The 22,997-nt window shown below is 37.4% G+C and overlaps 2 protein-coding genes across 3 annotated transcripts in view; both read right to left on the reverse strand.

Annotated features, from left to right (window-relative positions):
• Positions 1-22,997, reverse strand: part of LOC137278013 (glutamate-rich protein 3-like) — a 44,122-nt gene that overhangs the window by 9,753 nt on the left and 11,372 nt on the right. For both annotated transcript variants that reach the window (XM_067810044.1, XM_067810045.1), the window contains 7 exons: positions 22,423-22,609; positions 21,204-21,361; positions 20,035-20,097; positions 16,504-16,572; positions 4,952-5,175; positions 4,050-4,125; positions 1,118-2,260 (listed from right to left, as the gene is read on the reverse strand). In XM_067810044.1, the coding sequence (XP_067666145.1) occupies positions 1,118-2,260; positions 4,050-4,125; positions 4,952-5,175; positions 16,504-16,572; positions 20,035-20,097; positions 21,204-21,361; positions 22,423-22,609 (1,920 nt within the window). The remainder of the gene's footprint in view (positions 1-1,117; positions 2,261-4,049; positions 4,126-4,951; positions 5,176-16,503; positions 16,573-20,034; positions 20,098-21,203; positions 21,362-22,422; positions 22,610-22,997) is intronic.
• LOC137277223 (dentin sialophosphoprotein-like) lies at positions 8,121-16,409 on the reverse strand. Its single transcript, XM_067808894.1, has 3 exons — positions 16,380-16,409; positions 12,051-12,150; positions 8,121-10,135 (listed from the first exon to the last, which is right to left on the reverse strand). Exons 1-3 carry the CDS (start codon positions 16,407-16,409, stop codon positions 8,121-8,123), a joined length of 2,145 nt encoding a protein of 714 aa, XP_067664995.1.

The following is a 22,997-nucleotide window of genomic DNA, read 5'->3' on the forward strand; positions in this document are numbered from 1 at the left end:
CAAGAACATAAAGACAGGCGTGTTGAGTGGTGTTTGGCACATGAAAACTTTGACTGGGAAAATGTGATTTTTACTGATGAAAGCTCAATATGGGTATATCCCAATAATGTGAAAATATGGACAAAGTCTGCGTCAGCACCGTTGTATCGACGACCTAAATACAGCCCAAAGTTTCATGTATGGGGAGGGATATCCTTATTAGGAACGACCCCGCTGTGTGTGTTTGAGGGAAATCTGACAAGTCAACGCTACACTAACATATTAGATAATTTTCTCCTTCCAAGTGCACATGTGTTTTATGGAAATGACTGGATTTTGCAGCAAGATAATGATCCTAAACACACCGCAAAACATGCCAAGCAGTGGTTTCAGGAGAAAAATGTGACTGCATTACCATTTCCTGCATATAGTCCTGACTTAAATCCCATTGAGAACATTTCGGGGATGATGAAGGAATGTGTGAATCAAAAGGGGTTGACAAAAATTGAAGACATGAAGAGAGAAGTGGTACGATACTGGGATAGCATAACTCACGAGACACTAACCTCTCTGATAGGAAGTATGCCTACCCGTCTTAGACTGTGCCGTGAAGCTCAAGGAGACTTGATAAAATATTAAATTTTTACCTACACAACATGAAAAGGTCAGTTTACTTTCACAATACATTCAATTTTATCTGATTTGTTCTCGTTTAATAATATGAAATGCTTTAGCTATTCTCAATAATTTTGAACCATACTGTAACATACCACACGTTAATGTGACTCTAATGTAACTGTGACTTAAAATACTGTCCTTGACATTCAGCATCTTTAATACTGCATAACGCTAAGTGTAGTATTCTTGAAACAAGAATATTCTCTATCCACTGTATTAGGCAACTGTTAACCCTTGAATAATCTTTGAATAATCATCTCATTACATTACAAGTAAAACAAAGAACAGACAAAAACATTTAGCAATGAGCAATTAACATGCATGCACACATAACAAGAGCAACATAAATTTGACAATATCAGAGAAGAATCTTTTTCAAAAGATACAGGAATAAAATAAATATCATCTACCATTAGAAAACTGTAGCCCCAGCTTCACATCTAAGTCATCAAAGCCTTACCAGGTTTCTTCCCATCACCATCAGGAGAGTCCTTCCTTTCACTTCTGGAAGCAGCAGCCATGAGACTTTCCGAGTTCATGTCTTGGGGAACTGCAGGAGCCATTATTGGCGCTGCTGCCACGATAGCACTGGACAGGACTGCATGTTTCTCACTCACTGCAGCATTGTCAGCAGTCTGCTGCATGTCACTGGTATAGTCAGCTGGGCCATCAACAGCATCTGCAGGCACTGGACTCATTGCTGGTTTACCCATGTATTTGTCTTGACTAGATTTATAGGATTCCTCCTCACTTAAGGCTTTTTCTTTCCTTGTTGGGAATGGTGTGATTGGTCGGGCTGATCTCTCGCTTTCAGATCCTGTGTCAGATCTAGAACTGGACCTAGAACCCTCTACTTTTTTGGAATCACCTTGGGGCTCAGAGTTCTGGGCTGGAGACCGGTCTTTGTCATGGCCTGATTCTGAGTCATCAGATTCTGAATCAGATGATGAGTAAGAACTGGAATCTTCTGATGAGCTGCTTGACTCTCTGACACTTTCAGATTCTCCACCCCGAGTAGCTGTTGATTCCGGTTCTGACCTAGCAGAATCCATCAAGGGAGGGGGGGCTGTCTGTTTTGAGACCAAGGATTTCTCTGATAGTGACTCATTTTTGGGTTCTTCCTCATTCTTGTTGGGTGATAATATATTCTTTTCTTCTTTAATCTTCTCTTCCTTCCTCTCCTCCTCTTTCTCCTCTTGATTCAAAGTCTCTGCTACAGGAGATTTGGGTCGCTCTGGTAGACTAATTGGCCTACTGTCTGCATCAGATGCTGAGGATGAGGAAGTAGAACTCTTGTAAGAGTCTGATCTGTCACTCAGCACAGGAGCCTCTGCAAAACGAGATGGTGCTCGATCTGCCTCAGAAACAACCCCCAAAGCTTTGGTTGGACTGACTACTTTTCTCTCTACCACATCTCTGGGGGTACTGTTCTCGGATGGCGATGAGGAGGAGGAGGAGGAGGAGGAGAAAGAAGATTCAGAAAATGACTCCTCCTCACGTCCTGGAGGTTCTGTCTGTGTAACTGGAGGAGGTGATCTCTTGCTAACAGCAGTATCTTTCACCTGGACTGTCTCAGGTTTAATAGTGTCCTCTTTCTGAGACACTGTAAAGAATAATGTCTTTACTAGATCTTTCATTATTATTGTTTGATTCACCATTCTTTGAGGCTTCCCTTGGGGCAGCTAATAAAGAAATTACAAAATGAACCTAACTATCAGTTCTACAAAGTTTTAAACAAGTACTAACATCTTAATCATGCAAGGAATTGGCATACACTGGTAACGCAATAAACAAATGCAAGATACAGATACTCTAACAAATGAAAGATGCACAAAACAGATATAGCAAGATACAGGTAATACATTCTGAATACACTTAATGCAAATTACAGTAAAGTCAAGATACAGCTAATGCAAGACAGAGGCAATGCAAGATAGTGTAACAAAGGATACAGGTAATGCAAGATAGGGTAACAAAGGATACAGGTAATGCAAGATAGGGTAACAAAGGATACAGGTAATGCAAGATACAATTAATGCAAGATTCAGGATACAGAAAATGCCAGGTACAGGTAATGCAAAAATCAAGTAAGCAATTGCAAGAAAATGACCAGGTAAGATACAGTTAATGCAACAAACAGGTAAATTCAAGATATGGGTAATGCAGACACAGATGATGAAAGAGACATTTAAAGCAAAATACAGCTAATGCAAGATACAGGTTAGGCAAGATACAAATCCACACACAGGCAATGCAAGATTATACAGGATACATGCAATGTAACATGCAGATAAATCCAAGAAACAGATCATGCCAAACAAACAGGTCATCCTATCTACAGGTCAGGTAAGATTCAGGTCATGCAATAAACAGGTGATGAAAGACACAGGTCATGCAAAACAAACACATCTTGGTAAAAACAGGTCATGCAAGTTACAAAGAATGAATGTAAAATCCAGCATGCACATAATCATATACTTGAAAATATAAGGTACGCCAGGGTGACAGAAATCGCAACAGACCATTGTTTACATAGAAGTGATCTTCCTCAGGTATAGCAAATATTATTAGTTGGATAATGATAAAAGGTGTTCACAAAAAAATTCAAGAGCTTTAACTCCCCCTCCCTTCCTCCTTCAACTGACACAGTGTGCATGCTGTTGACAAGGGGCACATGCAACACATTAACATACAACCAAAGGGTTGTATGTATGTGAGTTTGGAGACAGGTCAATAAGTTTAAGATAGCACATACTGGTTGCATGAATCAGTACCATCATGCCAAAGAATGTGAAGATGAGAAAAAGAACTGTTTCAAGAGGAATATGCCAAGACTAAAATCCTACAGGATTATTATAAGCTGAGAAAATCCTACAAGACTGTTATGGGCTGAGAAACTCCTATAGGACTGTTATGGGCTGGGAAAATCCTACAGGACTGTTATGGGCTGAGAAAATCCTATAGGACTGTTATGGGCTGGGAAAATCCTACAGGACTGTTATGGGCTGGGAAAATCCTACAGGACTGTTATGGCTGGGAAGAATTGACAGGATTGTTATGAGTTGGGAAGAATCTAGAGTCGAGAAGATCCTACAGCATTGTTATAGACTGGTTCATACAGGATTGTTGAGAGTTGGTGACGAGTTTACAGGATTGTTATGAGTTGGGAAGAATCTAGAGTCGAGAAGGTCCTACAGCATTGTTATAGACTGGTTCATACAGGATTATTGAGAGTTGGTGACGAGTTTACAGGATTGTTTTGGGCTGGGAAGATCCTTCAGGCTTGTTATGGATTGAAAAGAATCTACAGGGTTGTTATGAGCTAGGAAGATCCTACAGGATTGTAATGGGTTGAGAAGAATCTACGGGATTGAATTTCAAGATGGACCCACCTAATTTCTTTTCAACGACAATGGTTTTGTCTTTCTTGCCATCTAAATCTTCCTCTTCTGATGAGTATCCCTCCACCTGAGCAACAAATGTCAAATCAAACATACATCTACTGTGCTACTTCACCTGCCTTACCAGAACATGGGCACAACATGAAAGAAAGTAAACTCTAGTCAGCTATTGTTTTAAAAAATCACTGTTTGTTTCTTTGTTTGTTCAGTGGCACTCTCAACAGTATTCCACCTATATGATAGCAGTATGACAATAATTGAGTCTGGATCAGACAATCCAATGACTGACATCATGTACATCAATCAGCTGTGATATTATAACATACACCACTCAAATCATCAAGCCTGACCACCTGATACTGCCTGTCACCTATCATGAAAAGCATGAGAAGCTGAAGATCAGTTCTAACTCAATTCTTCATGGGTCGCATGGATAACGCTCATATTGCCTTCTAGATATGATGAACTGTTTTATATATACTAAGTTTAATCACCTGAGGAACGATACAGTCCCATCAAACTGACAAGATAAAGACTTAGGATTTGTTACTGACTGGATGAACATGTTTTGAAGAGCAGAATGTGTGAATGGCGTTTTGGATATCCTACATGCTGTGAAGAACCTTGAAGATCTGAGTTACAATTTATCTTCAGGAAGGATTGGTTGGTTAAACTTCAAACTAACCAACCGGTCATCAAACTACAAACTGTGAAGCTTATTTATGCTGTCTTCAGCTATAATACTGCTGGAATATTTGAAAAAATACAGCATAAATCTATACTAACTCACTTTAAAAACACTGTTTAGTTGTTTCAACACATGTAACGTTTACATCTTCAGGAAGGCTAATGATACATGTGACGTGTAGCCTTTTGAATGGACCCGTACAGACCTTTCTTAATGTGTCATCTTCAAAATGCTCCACCACATCAGGATTTGCAGACTTTTCAGCTGAAACAAATGCATTCTTTTCATCCCCTTTCTCATCATCGGCAAAGTCATCCGCAAGTCCTCTGATCTGACGTTTGTCCTCCTCCTCCTCCTGCTCCTCAGCTATTGGCTCTTCAAGTGCTTCCTGTTGGTTGCCCTGACTGTCCCAGTCCTTGTGGTAGAGCACTACAGTGACAAGATCACAGTGGAGATTCATCAAAAGAAAAAATATAACAACATAGTACTCCACAAGCACTACCTAAGAAGACTTAAAGATAATCAGGTCCAGTGAGGACTTGTTAAACTGAAATGCATATGACAGTCACTGACATTTCCTCAGAATGGCAGCAAAGTCCTTTTGGGCACTATGATATCAATATCACCACACAGACTCCATCTGTGGAGGGCATAGTTAATACTTCTAAAACAGTTATAGATAACCAAAGTTTTGGTTTAACAAAAATCTTGATAGAAATCTTTTCAATTTCTTGAGAGAAATTATAGTAAAAAAAAAATTGTGTTCATTAATTGTCAAATAATAACAGATTCGCTATAGTCATGTAGAATAGTGAGTGTTCCCAATGTCTTCTTAGCAGTATATTAATTAATAAGGTTTCACAGTTCACCAATTGTTCATATTTTGGGTTATTTCTTTACCTCTGACGTGATTCTACCACATACACTATAACTTACTCTGGATGCACAATCAAGTATGTTGCCTGTGTAATCATGATTACTGAACATTCATTAAGAATATAGATGCAACTGACCAACATCCTTCCCTCCCCACCTTGTTAGCAGTCATCCATTACAATACAAACGGTCTGAAGTTGTAATTAGCATACGTAAACTTTGTATCCATAGCAACTGATATACCTTTGAAATAGTCCAAGCCAGCTGGTCTCAACGAGTAGGCAGAGGATGAGACAGCTGGGTCTTAGCACTAAGATTACAATCTTAACCCTGACCTAGGACAGTCATGGTGGTTGGATCACTTGAAGGAATTCGGCCTTAGGTACCAGACACAAACAGGTCTCTTCTCTAATGCCAATGCATTTTGTTTCTATATTTCATGCACCTGTTCCTTAAAAGTTTACAAGGTAGGTGCTTGTTACAAAATTTAAATTCTTCTGTATACCCTGCAGAGACTTTCTGAAAGTGCTTTGGTTCATGGATTCTTGCTGATCAATTACTTTAGACAGATTCTAATATGTATAATTTTGCAGAAGAATGATTTTACGACATTTGTGAACGTCACTGAAGAAAATGTGACAGAAAATGTGAATGATGATTCTGTCTCCATGTTCAGTTGATACATTAAGCCCAGCATACATATTAGCTGTCTGAGATCTGGCCAGAGGCTTATACAACACAAAGTCTTGCTGTGTCTTGAATCTTGATCTGCTCCACAGTTTCTCCTGGCAGCTTTCTATGTGCAGGAATCTGGTAAGAACGGTTCTGATAGAGCACAATCAAAAAAATTAAATTCCTGAAACAAGTCAAAATACTTTCCTGCTATGTCAGAGAGAAAGATTTGTGTGCGTGTGTGTGTGTGTGTGTAAATTGAATCTATGGCTATGTATATATGTAAATACTTATCATAAGTATTGTCTATCATCTTACAGTGGGAATGGAATTGGTAAGAGTGAATTTATTACACCAAAACTGAAGAAGAATAATCATCGGAGACTACCAAACATGCCACACAAAGAAGTTACAGAAGAGTTTCCATGAGGAGACAAATGACTCACTACTTCATGGCAAAGTTAGTTTATTTCAACTTTCATTAATTCACGTGTTTATGTATATGTATATAACAAACAAATAGATATATGGTAATATACAAGAGGAAAATCATTAAAACATATTGAAGGAATGTTTTAGACCAATATCTTAAACGTAAAGATAAAATAGAGTGAAACATCAATCATTATAAATATGACAAACAACTCTAGTTCTGTTAAACATATTTTCTGTAACTAATGATTAAAATATCCAAAATGACTGAATTTGACACAATATTATAAACCCTCAAAATAATTCTTTAATCACAGTTTGCATACATTTAGTTCAAACTCTGCATAAATCCATGTTGATCTGATATTATATTTCTGTGATCATGTTTCCTGCCTATCTGTGGTAATGTTTCCTGCCTATCTGTGGTATTATTTGATGGCTATCTATGGTAATGTTTAATACCTATCTGTGGTCATGTTTCTTAGTAGTACTTGGCAAATAATTAGAAACATACTATGTTGGAAAATCAGAAGTATATAACGAAATTATAATAGCTCTAAATTTGATGTAAGACCGGACGCATAGCATTATATACGTCTGATTTTCCAACACAATATGTTTATCTCCATTCTACCATAACCAGATATTAAACAAATACATAATGTATTGGAAATACAGAGGTATATAATGTGATTATATACCTCTGAATGACTTTGACTAACCAATCACAATCCAGTATTTACTGAAGTCTACATCAGAACTTTACACTAGTATAACATCAAGGCACATGTGATTTAACAACAGTAGATTAGCACATCTGATAATGGTTCTGGATGAACACGGTATGATGGCTAGGATTACCACCCTCTGATGTCCTCAAAAGTACCAACATTTGTAGCATATCCTCCAACAATCTATAAATTGTGTTCAGGCTTAACAGCAATACCAAATGAAGTGACATCCTTCCTCACTCACAAGTCTGAACCCAAATATCACTAAATCACAGCAGGGTACACACTGATACCAAAAATACTTTACCAGAATCCATCAACATTTTACAAACACCATTGATAGAGAATATGAGCAGCAGAATCTTTCAAAAATATTTAACAATCTAAGGGCTGGTAATGGCTATCTTTCCCAAATCTGCCTACATCAGTTGAAGCAGCAGCCTGCTGCTGGTTTGAACTGCCTGCTGAACATCATGTTCACATCTTGTTGGTCATGAAAAAGGAAACATGAAGATCAAATCCTAAATGTTACCAGTATGTAATCATATCATGAAGATTATACAAAGGTCATATCACATTAAGACATCAGATAAGTAAAGATGGGATCAGAATTTGAGGTCCGGAAGCATAATCCATGTTTTTTTTGAGCAATGCAAATATTGTTCAGTCCACATGTTCAGTGATAATGGTGGGTACACTCTGGCTTTCTTCCCTAGGCAATGCTACACTAGGCTTATCTTCTGTGTACAGTCCTGTGTCCTCTGAGGTCAAGGTCCTTTCAGGAACAGATCCAGCCGCAGCCTCTGCAGACGAGTTCCTTTCTGATTCAGTGTCAGAAGACGTAATTCTGTCATGTCTGATAAGAGGAGTTCTGTATTGCCTGACTTCAGAAGGGGGAACCTTATACTGTCCGATGTCAGCAATTCTATCAGGAGACAAAGTTCTTCCTGGACTACCATCAATGCTATCTCTGCGTGGAGACTGTGTCCTTGTCCTTTCTTCATCTTGGAACTTGTCATGTGAAGGTTGGCATCCTCCCTCAACCAGTATGATTGGAATCTGCTGCTGCATGACATCATCTCTTGATGACTCTTTACTTGGCTTCATCTTGGTGTCACACTCTCCTGGGCTGATGACCTCAACCTCAGCCTCCTGGTTAGCACGGGAACCTCCAGTCCACACATCACAATCCTTGTCCTCAATGCAGGGTACTGACAAAAGACTTTCACCACCAGCACTCACTCTCCTTGTCACACCACCAGGGTTATTTGAATTTATATCAGCCAGTGTGACCTCAACATTGTTGTATTTTTCATCTGATGTGATCTGCATGTTTTTGGGTTCTTCTTCAGCTCCTGATAACCTTTTCTCCTCGCTGATCTGTCCTGATGTAGCCATGTGGGCTTCTGTGTTGTCAATGAGAATTTTAGGCAAGTCAGCTCGAGGAACAACTTCTTGTCCCTTTCCTGCTGCAGGATTACTTTCATTAACATCAGACAACTCCGAAGTCACCTTCTCCCTTGAACCATTTTTAGTGTCATCAGGAGATCTCTGCCCATGGTTGAAATTCTTCCTGTATGACAGTTCATGGTCCTCAGTCCCAGCTCGTTCGTCCAGTTCATTTAGCCGAGCAGCATACTGAGCCACCATGTCTTCAGATGTTTCACTTCCAGAGGTCCCCCGGCCCCGGCCAACACCTCCTGCTGACTCTCCTTCAACATCTGACTCTGTGCCTCTCTCATCCACCTCCTCCTCGTAGCCAACGGTGACATGTTCCCGGCAAGGCTCTACATCATCCACGCGATCAGAAAACAATGTCACTCCTGATTTGTTCACCGAAATTTCCGGAATGTCTGATGTCTGATCATCATCTTTCTTTCTGTCAGCTGCTCGAAGACCCAAGGGTTCTTTCACTTGTTCTACTCCATCTTCATAAGCCACTATTCCAATTTCATAGTTCTTTTCTTTGCTGATGTTGCTATTCCTCTTCTTCTTCTCTGTACCATCACCTCTCTTATCTCTATGAGCAACAGCACTAACATCAGATTGGTCATCCTCATCATCATCCACTTTAAAAGATGCCCGCTTTTTAGGACCATTAATTTTTTGCTTTTTGGGGGATAAAATCCCCTGAACTTTTTTAGGTTTCTGTGGTTTAGGGGGCAAGGCATCATTAATTTTCTGTTTTGGATCATTGTTAGTCTCATCCTCTGACCTCCGAGGCCACTCAACATCTGTCTCAATGTCAGACACATCATCAGCAGTGTCTGCAGCAGCAGCATCAACTTCCTTCTTGGAGGAGACCACTTTGTGTGAGGTGTGAGTTGATTTGCTGGAGTAACTAGACTTTGCCTCATATTCTTCTTCACTGGATGAACTGGAGCTACTCGAGCTGTCCCTTCCAGATCTATCTCTACCAGGGTTCCCCTTCCCCAAGCTTTTCTTGTATTTATTTCTCATTTTATTAACTAATCCTTCTGAATCTGAGCTATCAGATTCACTTTCATCTGATTCTTCTTGCCCATTATCCTCTACAGCAGTTATCTCCCTTTGTTCTGCATTTCGAAATGCAGGTTGTTGAGATTCTCCTGTGTGGTTATCTGTGTGGGAAAGGTCTGACTGATCTGCATCTTGACCTTCAATCTCCACATCAGTACGAGCTGTGGTGGCACCTCCCCCTACAATGAAACATCAATGTGTTGGCTCTATTAACCATAAACACCTATTTTTGTACAAAGGTAATGGCTCATTAAATGCTCAATAAGACTTTTTCAAATTGATAATTGAAAGTTTAACAAGATTATGAGAAGAAAATGTCAAGCTTTAACTGTGTACATGCTTAGTGAATGTTTGTGAAAGGAGCAAATGAAACATTACCATGCATTTAAATCCATTTACCATTCGTAAGTTCTAAATTCATAAAATAACCCAGTGAGAACATTATCTGACTTTATTTATCAAGGACTTACGCCACATAAATGAATCTTAAGGAATAAATGCATTGCATGTGTATACTTCAAAGCAGGCTGTCAATCATACAGTCTGAATATATTTCAAATTTCAATTTAAAAAATGGTAAAATAAAATAATAAAAACACACAAAGCAATGTAGCTTAATGGCTTTCAGAAACACAAGAATAAACTCTTTCATGCAAACACAGCAGGCAATTCACAGCAAAGTATAATCTGAAAGTCCCTTTCCTAGAAAATATGGCATATTACATGTAATATTATTTTACATCTGTCAGACAATGTTCTCAAAATATAGTGCATTCTGTATAACATCACCATCTTGATTCACATTTAAGAAGGGGAAAGCAATGAAAAGTTCTTATATTTTAGTTTGTTGTATTTTCAGTTAGAGCAAGGATTTATTGAATGCTTGTTATCAAGATTTAATGGAGCCAAATGACATTGACTATAATCATTAAAGGAAATCAAAACAATCATGTTTTCTTTGGGATGAGATGGATACAGAAAGCACCAATGGATATTTCTGTTCAACAAACCTGTTAGTGTGCCTGTCTTCAAGGACGAACATGGACAAACATGTCGGTGATTGTGAGTGATTTACAAACATCATGCTTGGTGGAGTGGAAAAATGTTTTATCAGACTAATGTTAGTCTTATTCAAGAAGTGGAAAGTAAGCTGCAGGTCTTATCGAGGCATTCCTGGACAGATAAGACACCTAAATGCAAAATCACATATAATGTCATTATTGTTGTGATATGAACTGAAACGGGAGAGACTGAATCCACAAAAATGTCACCTACAGTCCGTTTGATTTCATTTGAGACCTGTGAATTGCTTACATACACAAAATATATTATTTGCAACAAAACCAAATTTTGCGCAGTCACATGAAATCAACAGACCAACTCTGATGATTTGTCTCATAATCTCGAACACCTGAATAAAAAACTTGTTTAAGAAATGATAATTATTTCGTTGTCACTTTTCGCTAATTCTCTTGAGGGGAGACCACTTTGTAGTGGAACAGCCAGGTGTGTGAGTTGCACGTTCAAAATCTGGTGGCTATTCACGCTTGAACGTGTGGCTGCTTTTGGGTTTCGTTGATTACCTGGCTGTGCAAGTTGCATGAGTGAAATTGAAATTTTGCTACAAGGCCTGTTGATACCAAACTGTTCTACCATGACGTGGCCTACCTCATAAAAATTAGCGATACGTGACAACAAAATGATTGCTGTTAAACTAGTTTTTTATTTGGCGTCCCACATTATGAGACAAATCATTAGGTTAAGTCTGTTGATTTCATCTGACTGTGCCAAATTTGTTTTCACTGCAATCATTAGATTTTGTGTTAGTGAGCCATACATAGGTCTCCTATGAAATCAAACAGACTATAACTGAACGTTCACTTTATGCGACCTACTACAAAGATGCCCTTACATCCTCACTCACGAGTAGCTAGATAATGGCATAAAAATCAGATTTTAGAAAGATGAAAAACACACCTATAAACCCAAGATGATAATTTATATGTGTATGTTCTTTGTTAGTCAGTGATCCAAATCAATGTGCCATGTGTTATGAATTTGGCAAACAGTCACACACAAATGTGAAGTAATCACCAGGTAAAGGTTTGGGGTGATCATTTTCATCAACAGGTGTACCAGGCTGTACTTTACTGTCTCCATCTGTGGTTAACATCAACGTACCATCATACCAACACTGGGGTCATCATACCAGTCATATCATAATATGGCACACAAACATTTTACTGGGCACTGGATACAATGTCTTTGGATGAATACTAGCCACAAGGATAATACTATTTTGTTACCCACTTCAATAAGTTGTGTTAAAGAAGTAAACAATTAGCCTTCTCTAACTAACCATCCTTTGATTCCAGCCAGTTCGTACATTGCTTGGCCAACTTTTGCTGCTAGGTTTAAGAGGGCATGTTTTTTCATCAAGTGAATAGTATTTCTATGTGGGGTAGTTATCTTTTAAAGCAGAACATAATCTTAATGAAACAATGCCAGACAGCAGGGTTATTTATGAAGTAGTCATTGTATATTGCTTTAAATATTTCAGTATGTTTTCAAAATCTGTGAATCAAGAAATTATGTGTGTGTATATATACTCAGTAACCCATAGAACATTTTGACTCTCTAGTGTAAATAGAGCCACTTACTTCAGTCAACCAATCTAAACTAGACGTTTCAAAATATTCAATCTGTTTAAAGATACTGTTTACACATGAACGGATGTATTGTGAAAGAAATTTGTAATGCTGAAAATATTATCGTTATGAGTTCAATAAATGATGAAACTCAGTGAAAGATGGCGAATTCTTGAGAAACATTTACAAAACACTGCTGTTCACCTGCATGATATTTGCACATACTTTTCAGCAATTTGATAATGGTCCTCGTACAATTCATCTACCTAATGTTTGCAGTTGGTTCTCTCAAGTCAGTGGAGAAATTCATCTTCAATATAACCATGTATACTGGTATATACACAACATATAGTCAGTGCCATAAGTGAGTCTAGACTTTTGATGGGTAGTATTCATCATCAAATCGGTAATTATTTCAAAAGGATATCACAAAATAAATATTACTGCTATCAGACATTATGATTATTACTGTTATTATTATTATAATTATTGCTGCAATCATCATCACTTTCTTACTCCTCAGTACACTGTTCAGCATTGAACAATGTAAACACCATCACCAACTACAGGAATAAATACAGCATATCGAAAAACAAATAATTTCAGAAGATACATTTAACATCGTTCCCAGTCCCATTAGAAAACTTACTGCCTATATCATCAAATGTTTTGTTAGAAAAGTCAAGGTCATATTGGCAAAAAGTCTCATTAAATCCAGTTTCAAATCTTTCAAATCCTGTATCAACAGCTTACAAAACACCATTGTTTTCACAAAGCTTTAATACTTGCAAACAATACATTTTAATAAAAAGAATTTGCATCATAAGATCTTCGATTACACTTAATTATATGAAGAAAGCAAGAGAAAAGTGCCAAGTAGCCAAGGTCCCACATGAATGAAAAGCAGCGTTCATCCCCTGATAGCAGCATTCATCCCCTGATAAGTCAGATACCATCTAGTCTACAGAAATGTATATAATATCACAAATTTAAAAGTATGATATACAACAATGTTCTCACTGTTGAAATTTTAATACGTAAGCAATACAATATTGTTCAAAATTATTCTAACAAAATGATAACATTTAGAAAAGTATCACTGTAAAATGTTTTGCAATATGCTGCTTCTAAAACTAAGTATATCTTCACCAATATACATAATCCAAAACAATAAACACGAAAATACCGAAATATCCAGGATTCATTCTGTAATTGTTGAAATAGGTAACAATAGTGTAATACTGAACCCTACTATTACCTGCAATAGTTAGACACAAGTGAGTCATCATTAGTAAATGTTCCATAGACGAACATGTTAATTAACTGGTGCAAGAATAATTTTCATAAATGAAGTAGATGTCACTTTATTTTGAAATTTTGCAAACATCTTGGAAATCATCTGCAGCTACATTTTCATAATTTTCTTTCATCTATCCATTGATTAGTCATCGAATAACACCTGATAAAGCACCATAAGTACAACTTTATTTTAATCTATCCCATAGACAGCCATGTTAAACCTGATCGGATATGTCTAATATGTGTTGTTTAAATAGTTGCAGTTTTTGTATTAATCATTAGGAAATTAAATGGAAATTATGTGTATGTGACTGAGATGATTTTCCAGTTGGTAGACAAGCACTGAAAACAATTTGACTGAAACTAAATTTTATGAAAACTATTCTTGCAAGAGTTAATCAACATGCCAGTCTATGGGAATTTCACAAATGATGACTCACTTATGGCCAACTACTGTAGCTTTACGTTAATATTTGTCAGAAAATGGGAGTACTGAATCATTAATGCAACATAAAAAATTAGTGTTACTTCTCTTGACTTAATTCAAATGATCATTTTGAAATCTAAGAAGTTATCACTGTGTGTGTAATACAAGAATAAACCAAACTTTGATGCCAAGAGTTCTAGCAAGTGTTCGAATCTTGGAAAGAGACGTAGTAGACTCCTAGTGAGTGAAAGTATTCCATAAAGTGCCTCCTACCAGTTAAGCACAGGGTGCTAAAGTGAATATTACAGGTATCTGACTTAGTCACAAGAAAAATTACCAAACCCTATCATATCATAGTCAAAGTGCTACATTTCTACATAATATAAACAAAAATATAAATAGTTTGCTCAATAAATTCCATCAAGTGAAAAGATACAAAAAATGCCAAAATTTTGTTTCTCTCAAAAGAAACTATTTTTATCACATGTAGCAGAATAGGCTGTTAAGCTTTGTGCTATAAAAGCTAACGAAAAATCTAATCTATATTGCGAAAACTACGATTTCATTCCTGGTGTACGGATCTTCTAGCCCTCTGGAAGAAACACATGAGATGCGTTGAGCAACGGAACCAGGGAATGAGCTATAACACATCTTCTATTTTCAGGAATTTTCATAACCGTTATGTTGACTTTACAGTTAACATTTTCTGGTAATGTCGTCTAAACAGGTATTTCATTAATGAAAGAAATCTTGGGTTTAATCCACTAACTAGAAATGGGTTACTTACACACCCTCTAACAACTGGTTAATTTCAATGTAAAGTTTCCATTTCTACAGTCAAACTGTAGTTGTTAGTTGCTGATTTAACAAGATGATTACTAGTATATGAACATATAAACCTCCAGTGACATCATCCAATTGTCAGACCATTGTCTTTATACAACTTGTACACCGACAGGGTCCCATTTCACAAAGCTCTCATAATCCCAAGATCTCGTAATGTTTCTTATACTATTAGTCCCTCATATGTTACAGTATAGTAGGTACGAATGCTATGAGAAAAGTTACCAGATTTTTTGCTAACGAGAGTTTTGTGAAATGGTTTCTGGAAGTTATAGATAAAACAATCCTATAAAGTCTCCCTGGCTGTGCACAAGGTATAATTGATTCCATGTTTTAGTGGATTCAGCTAACAACCTTCAGCCACTTATTTAAGATAAGCTACAACGCTATGGTGGCTGTAATAAACTTTCCAGTACATGTTTGTGCAAAGCTGGCTTAAAACATACAGTTGTCAATAAATGTCGTCTCAGATTTGGTTTATACGTCAGATGAAACACTCCCTCACATGTGTTTGGTTCCACACAAACAGCAACTGTCTGTTTGACAGGACATGTACTGGTACTACATGTGATATACCAGCTATTTCAAGAAACTCATCACGTGGTGCGTAACCAAAACGCAAGGCATTATTCATGCTCAACTCAACATATTTTAACTTTTGTGAATCACACCTATTGAGCTGACTGACAAGAGCCATTTTGGTTGTCTTGATGGCTATCTTTAACTGTCCTGAATCTGTGACATGTTACTAATGCAGACATTCCTGATTGTGCACCAGACTAGAGTGAGTTACATGCTGCATTCCGTCATAAGTTTGTGTCAGTGATAAATCAGAAGACATACAGCAAAGTAAATACTCATCTATTTCATCAACATCAGTCATTGTACACTGCATATTCAGGAATACACCTAGCAATATATACTTTTTCCCCTGATATTCTACATGCTTTAATCACATTTTGTACTTGTTTTTCTTCCCAAATTATATGATCTGTTAACCCTTTGTAGTTTTCTCCAATGTTTCTCTTTCTCCCATGCTTTCTGTTCTATGTCCAATTTCATCTGATTTTCCAAATTACTTTCCAACTTTTTACACATTTACGTCAGTACAATCTGTTCTTCTCCCATTTCTTACTATTTTGTTATCTCCACTTTTCAGTCTTCTCGCTCTGTTGCCTTATTCAACTCCTTTCCCTTTCTCCTCACTTTGGACTCATTTTCTACCTGACCTCCCATTATTCTGACAACACCTTTCCTGCCTTGTACCAGTTATTCCCAGAATAACATTTTCCCTCCCTGTTTTCCCACTCTACAAACTACAAGGTCCTACCTTCATCAGGCTGCTGGCTCCTCCCCGATGGAGTATCATCTTCATCCTCAAAGTCCGACTCATAAGCATCTGGAATCAGCAACAGGTAAACATTCACCTTCATACAACATGGCCATATGAACAACTATTGTGTGTCAAGACACCTTGTATCAGACAACACTCGTTATGCAGTGAAACGCCCTTAGTCCGGACAATGGCAGCTGAGAAACTGTTCCAGAGGTTGCTGGTGAAAACATCCACAGTGGCATTTCTAGTATTCAAGAAGGCTGCCCATGTTCAAGGCAAGAAAACCCTTTCTCAACCCCTGATTTTAAATACAAAAACTTGCCTTATACACAGCAATACAAGGTAAATAACCTTGTTCTTTCACATTACTACAGTAAATCAGATATGACATGACAAAGTAATGACTTTATATATTTTTGGTAGCATACAATACCTAGTCAAATATTCACATATCCACAAATTACGATTATATGAAACTGTGCTGTCCAGACTACAGGGTCTCAATGTACTATATGATTGTTAGCTTCTAAATTCTAAAATTGTAGACAAGAGGGAAAAGCATTGTTGTCGATTGCATAAAAGTCCTTTGCATTTTCCCGGAAGCTGATCAGTGGTTAAAGTACAGAAGATCATTACAACTAATGGATGGTAAATACATTCAGGGACTGAAAAGTAAAAACACGTAGGTAAACAATCAGGTATCAAGTTTGCAACCAAAAATTTAACTTCTACCGATTATTCATTTCACTGAAAAATGGTATAGAATTTTCAGTGAAGAATGGTACATAATTTTCACTGAAGACTAATACAGAACATGCATCAGCATGTTGAAAAAAATTAACATTCACCGAAAGAATTTAGAACATTTATATGAGAGTAATATAAAACTTTCACTAAAAATGGGGTTATTAACTGTCACTAAAAAGCAGTCTAAAAACTAGACTGAAAGCAGTATTTATGAATCTTTCATTGATAAAAGCAGTATAAACCATTCACTGATAAAAGTGGTGTAAAACTTTAACTGGAAACCAATATAGAACTTTCACTAATAGAGTGGTATAAAGCTTTAACTGAAAAAGTACATGTCACAAACAATATGGCCCACTGGAAGCCATTCACATCCATCTGGTGAATGAAAGCCTTGTGCTTCCATCTCTTCTTCTGGATGCTCCAATATTAATGATGTATACACAACATGTCTTGTAAGGCTGCATAAAAAACAATTAAAAGTTTCTCAGGCACATTTTCTTCAAAAATGACCAGCACGGTAAGACTTTGTTTTAATAATTTTTGATAGAAAAAAAAGTGACACATTTTCATTTTTTTCTCTTAGAAATACAGTTTGGGAAGTTTAGCATGTGTCAATGCTTTGTATATTCAGTCACACTCAGACTTACAGAAGTTCATTCTTACAGTGGACACACTGATGATTAGGATGCGGCCAACCCAATTTTTTTTTATCTTTTAAATAGCAAAAAATTGTTATGCACACAAATGAAAGGGATGCGCCAATGCCTGAGAAACGTTTCACTTTTATTATTTAGCCTAACAACATTCACGGTAATGTTATCACATTTCACTCAATTGATTGTTACCATAGTAACATGCAAAACATTACATGACATACTGTTAGTTAAAATTATCCATGCTGATCATTATTGTTTATTCAAATATTCATGCATTTCCTGTGCTACCTAGAGTGACACGCCTTTGTTTCGTGTGTCTGCATGTGCAGGGTTCAACTACTGTGGTGCATATTTGCGAGCATTGGGGGTACATGCCAGTGAATGTATTAGTGGTGAAATCAGCTAGGGAGTCATGTTTACCAACCAACAGTAAACAGTGCGTGAGTAAGTTGGGATTTATGCCATTGTTAGCTTTATTACAGCAACTTGACAGTAGGGGGACACAAGAACCATATTTTATATTTTGCAACCATGTGAGGAATAGAACCCCGATAAGTGAACACTTTAATCACAATGCCACCCTAATAGTTATATGTACCACGACTAGTCAGTGAGTTGAGTTCAATGTCACTTTGTGTTTTACAATTAACAAAATAATATTACCAACATAATGACATTCTCATTAATATTACACCCTAGCTCTCTCAGCTGCTGCACGCTAATCTGAAGACATGCCATATCAGTTCACATCAGTACAACATTTCATACGGCCAATCACAGCATCACTTACAAGATTGATAACATGAAAGTCAAACTGTTTTTTCAAATCACACAACCTCCCAATGTGAGGCAATTTGAACAACTATTCTGTATTCCTGATTCTATGGAAAATATGGTCTGTCACTTCAAAAAGATATACATTTGAAATGCAGGAGGCTTTCCATAGCCTGTGAAAAGTACTCCTATACAATCTTAGCCAAGCATTGGAATTATTTGTGTGTGTCCATGGTCTATACACTATGTGAAAGTTGTCCTGATGAGAACTGTGATGGGTTCACCATAGATCATTGTGTAGCAGTAGTTTTGATTTTAATGAGATTGAACATTATATCCATTGGTCTGGGGCTAATGATATAATGACAGTTGAACTGAAAGCAAATGAATAATACTAAAATAAATAAGTAAATATACTGAAATAACTATTTGTAAGCTTCACTATGCATCTATTGAAGTAATGTCTTCACTGCAATGTAAGAAAAATGATTCCAAAGCTTGATCATAAAGTCCCAGAAGCTATTCTTATTACTTATAATGTCATAAGAAGGAACTTGAATAAATGGTTCCATAAAATTACTGACTCTCCATTACAAAATACATATTACATTTAAGCTCCATGATAAATAATATGGTTTTGAAAATGTATGAAGTTTGTGTACTGGCAAATGTAAGAGTGTCAAACACCAAGGGCTTAATGCCTTATATCCTATTAATCTTATTTGTAAAACCCTGTTTATGTTAATCCAGGCCAACATAATAATTTATAAGCAACATAAAATACATGTTAACAAATAAACTGAAATCGGTTGAAGACCATTTGATAAAGGAAACGGCTATTAAAAATGATGAAGAAAATGACTTAAAAAGGCCTGAGCTGATAAAATATCACTCTATGTGCTGTTTTATCTCCCATTGTCTGGTGCCGGAAAAAAAGTGTATCTGTGTACACCCAGTAATAACATGTGGACTGTTTTATCATAATGTTTATTAAATAATGATGCCGAAATAACTATATTTTAAAGTATCTTCACAAAACATACCGGTAACTAATGTTTTCTTCATGATTCCCAAAGCTCAAAATAATTCAACATTCAAAATAACTTATGCGAAAAAAACCCACTAATTTCTCAAAAAGAATAAAAATAAAATCAATAATAGTAAGAAAAATGTATCATACTGAGGGGTGTATCAGTGATGATAAGTTGTCATGTAGAACTGGGGATATGTACAGAACTAGAAACACACAGTCTCATCATGCTTGGGTTACAGGAACACTGAGAACATAACCCAGGAACACAATGTGAGGAAACAGCACACCAAAACACAGCAATCTGAGTTATACCCGCATTATTGTTCGGTGCCTCATCGCCATCTACCTCCACAGGAATCAAGATTTGGTCATGGGCTGAAATGGCCACAACATGAACATTGCACAATACATAAAGCTGTTCCAACCCATCACACTGAAATACAGACACGTAAACATAATCTGCTCTGTCAGTTATTGTCTAGAAATATGCCGTGCCTGTGGAGATTATTCTTTGACTGAAATCAGTGTCGTGTCCCCCAGAAAATCACACCATGACCCTCTACCCTTACAAAGACATGTCATGAAATCAAACACTCTAATCCCATACACACATGGACATATCATGACTCCACATGTTCACACATCATGGCATGACTCCTGATCTTATCACATGATATGCCATGACATGACGTGAAATGACTCACTCTCATTACCTCTCATAAGTCCACATCCTAACACGTCATGATCTCACATCCTCACATAGTATGTCTTGGCAACACTATCACACCTTAACACATGACATATCATGATCTCACATCCTCACCTGTTATGATTTGGCAACACCATCACACCATCACATCTTCACACATGACATGTCATGATCTCACTTCCTCACATTGGCATGTCTAGGCAACACCATCACATCTTCTCACATGACATGTCATGACCCCACATCCTATCATGAGTCATGATCCCACATCATCACCTCTTATGGCATGGCAACACTGTCACACCTCCATGCATGACATCTAAAAAATTGTCATGACTCCACAGATCACGCATTTCCTTACCACAATTTGGCTTTACCCTACACCATCGCAAATGACTTATCTCACATTTTTCACATATGATGTGTCATGATCCCACACCTTCACACTAAACACACCTAACATGCTGAAAATAACAAACCCCTACAAATGATAGGTGACAATTTTGCATCCTAAGACATGACATGCTATGACCCCACAGATCTCTCATGACATTTTAGGACCCCAACAACCCCACATGACATGTCTGAAAACCCCACTTTCACACATGACACGATCCTGTCTCCTTAATATTAATCACACCTGGCATGCTAAAAGCCCATGCCTTCATAAATGACATGTCATGATCTCACGCGACATAACATGCCATGACTCCCCACATCTCTTATGACAACAGTTCCTGCAGATATCTATCACTACATCCCATTAAGCTACCTGATTCTTCCTCATCCGAGTCTTTAGTATTCTCTATCTCCTTGGGAGGTACCTCCGTGGTTTTCACAACAATCACCTCCTCCCCAGGGTTGCTGGGTGGCCTCTTCACCTTCTTGGGTGGAGCCTTGCCACCTACCAGCCCCTTCTGAACCTGGCACCTGAAACGAATAGCCATGTCCATTTATCAAAACATGGACCCAAGCACTCCTGTATATGTGTGTGTGTGTGTGTGCGTGCGTGCTCACACTTTAGCTAAGGATCACAAAATTTCACAACTTCACTTAAAAATGAGTATAGAATTGGAGATTGTATCCATTTAAAACTGGAGAAATAATAATATGGTAATCCTTCTTTAAGCAAATGGCCACTTTTATCTAACCTTAAGTACTTGATACATGAGTAACCAGAGAAATGTTTTTCATGGCACAAATCAACCATTTTGCAAATCATGGAACAAGTCCATGACAAATAAACAACACATGTCACTAGCAGGTATGGGATCCACAAGTTGAAATGACATACTGAGAACTAGGATCCATGCTTACTATACACTAACTTGACCCCACATAACAGTTTTCTGTTGAATCCATGACTTGATCCTTAGCAACGTGTGAGTAGCTTATAAAGCAACAATAAATGGTCAATGTAAATGATTTGAACATATGTGAATTTGTGATGGGTGCTAGCTAACTGAACTGGATTAAAAGGAATGTATACTGTAATATTGCCACAGGACAGATCTCTTCAGCTTATCACCATGGACACCTTTGGCTTCACGCTGTTGTATCCCAGAAAACATATTCAGTATGTTATATTTAAAAGTGGTCTACAATGTTGATTGTTCTAATGGTTCACACAGCAAACTCAGGAACTGAACATTGCTGATATTACTTTTGTCCATTCTTAGTCTATATCTGTACAGGTAGCAATATTGTGTGTCCATCAAATGCCCTTGTCTAGTCTCAATGCCTAAGTCTGTAAACATAATCTCTCTCTAAAATCCATGACGATTAAAAGGATGGATTTCCATTTCTACAGTATTTCTGCGCTCTCTCTCTGCCCTTTTTTCAATCATCTCAATATACATATAACTTTCCTTTGGAAATATATAGTAAGTCAAGGAATACAACAGTCATAAGGAGTCCAAATCTCACAAAAGAATAATTCATTAAAGAACTGTCATGCTGATTTTGAAAACTAAAGTTACAACAACACTTACTTGTAGCAAGGATTCATTCCCTTGATGCCAACAAAGCTGAAGTGACCTTGTTTGGCTCCAAGTCGGACTTTCTTGGAGTGGCCGAATTCACAACATGTACTAACCCTTGCATCTTGTCGACCATCTACGTACAGTGTCAGGCTGAAGGGGTAGCCCCGATGGCGCTTTGAGGTGAAGCTGAATGTACCTGAAGAGAAACACTAAGTGTTACCAATGCAAGTCTACATGCAAACCAAAAAATCAAACATAATTAAAACATAATTATCAGTTATTCATGACATACAATATGCATTGCAAATTATAAGCATACAATCACAAATCAAAAATGCAATATTTTGTACTTGGGTACTACTGCGCTCGAAACGAAGGACTTGGGATACCAAACCCAGTCAGAGACGTTGAGTGTGTACTCAAGTGTAACGGAATCTTTTCATTGGCTGGCTCATTTGCCAATACACTTAGCCAGTTCTCAGTTTATGGCGTATAAGTTGTGCACTGCATATTGTCATTAGCAGACAGGCAGGCAGACATGTAGGTGTCACATAAACTAGACAGAGTTTTCTCTGTGACAGAGG

Source organism: Haliotis asinina, chromosome 3 (assembly GCF_037392515.1).
Source record: "Haliotis asinina isolate JCU_RB_2024 chromosome 3, JCU_Hal_asi_v2, whole genome shotgun sequence".
Taxonomy (NCBI): domain Eukaryota; kingdom Metazoa; phylum Mollusca; class Gastropoda; order Lepetellida; family Haliotidae; genus Haliotis; species Haliotis asinina.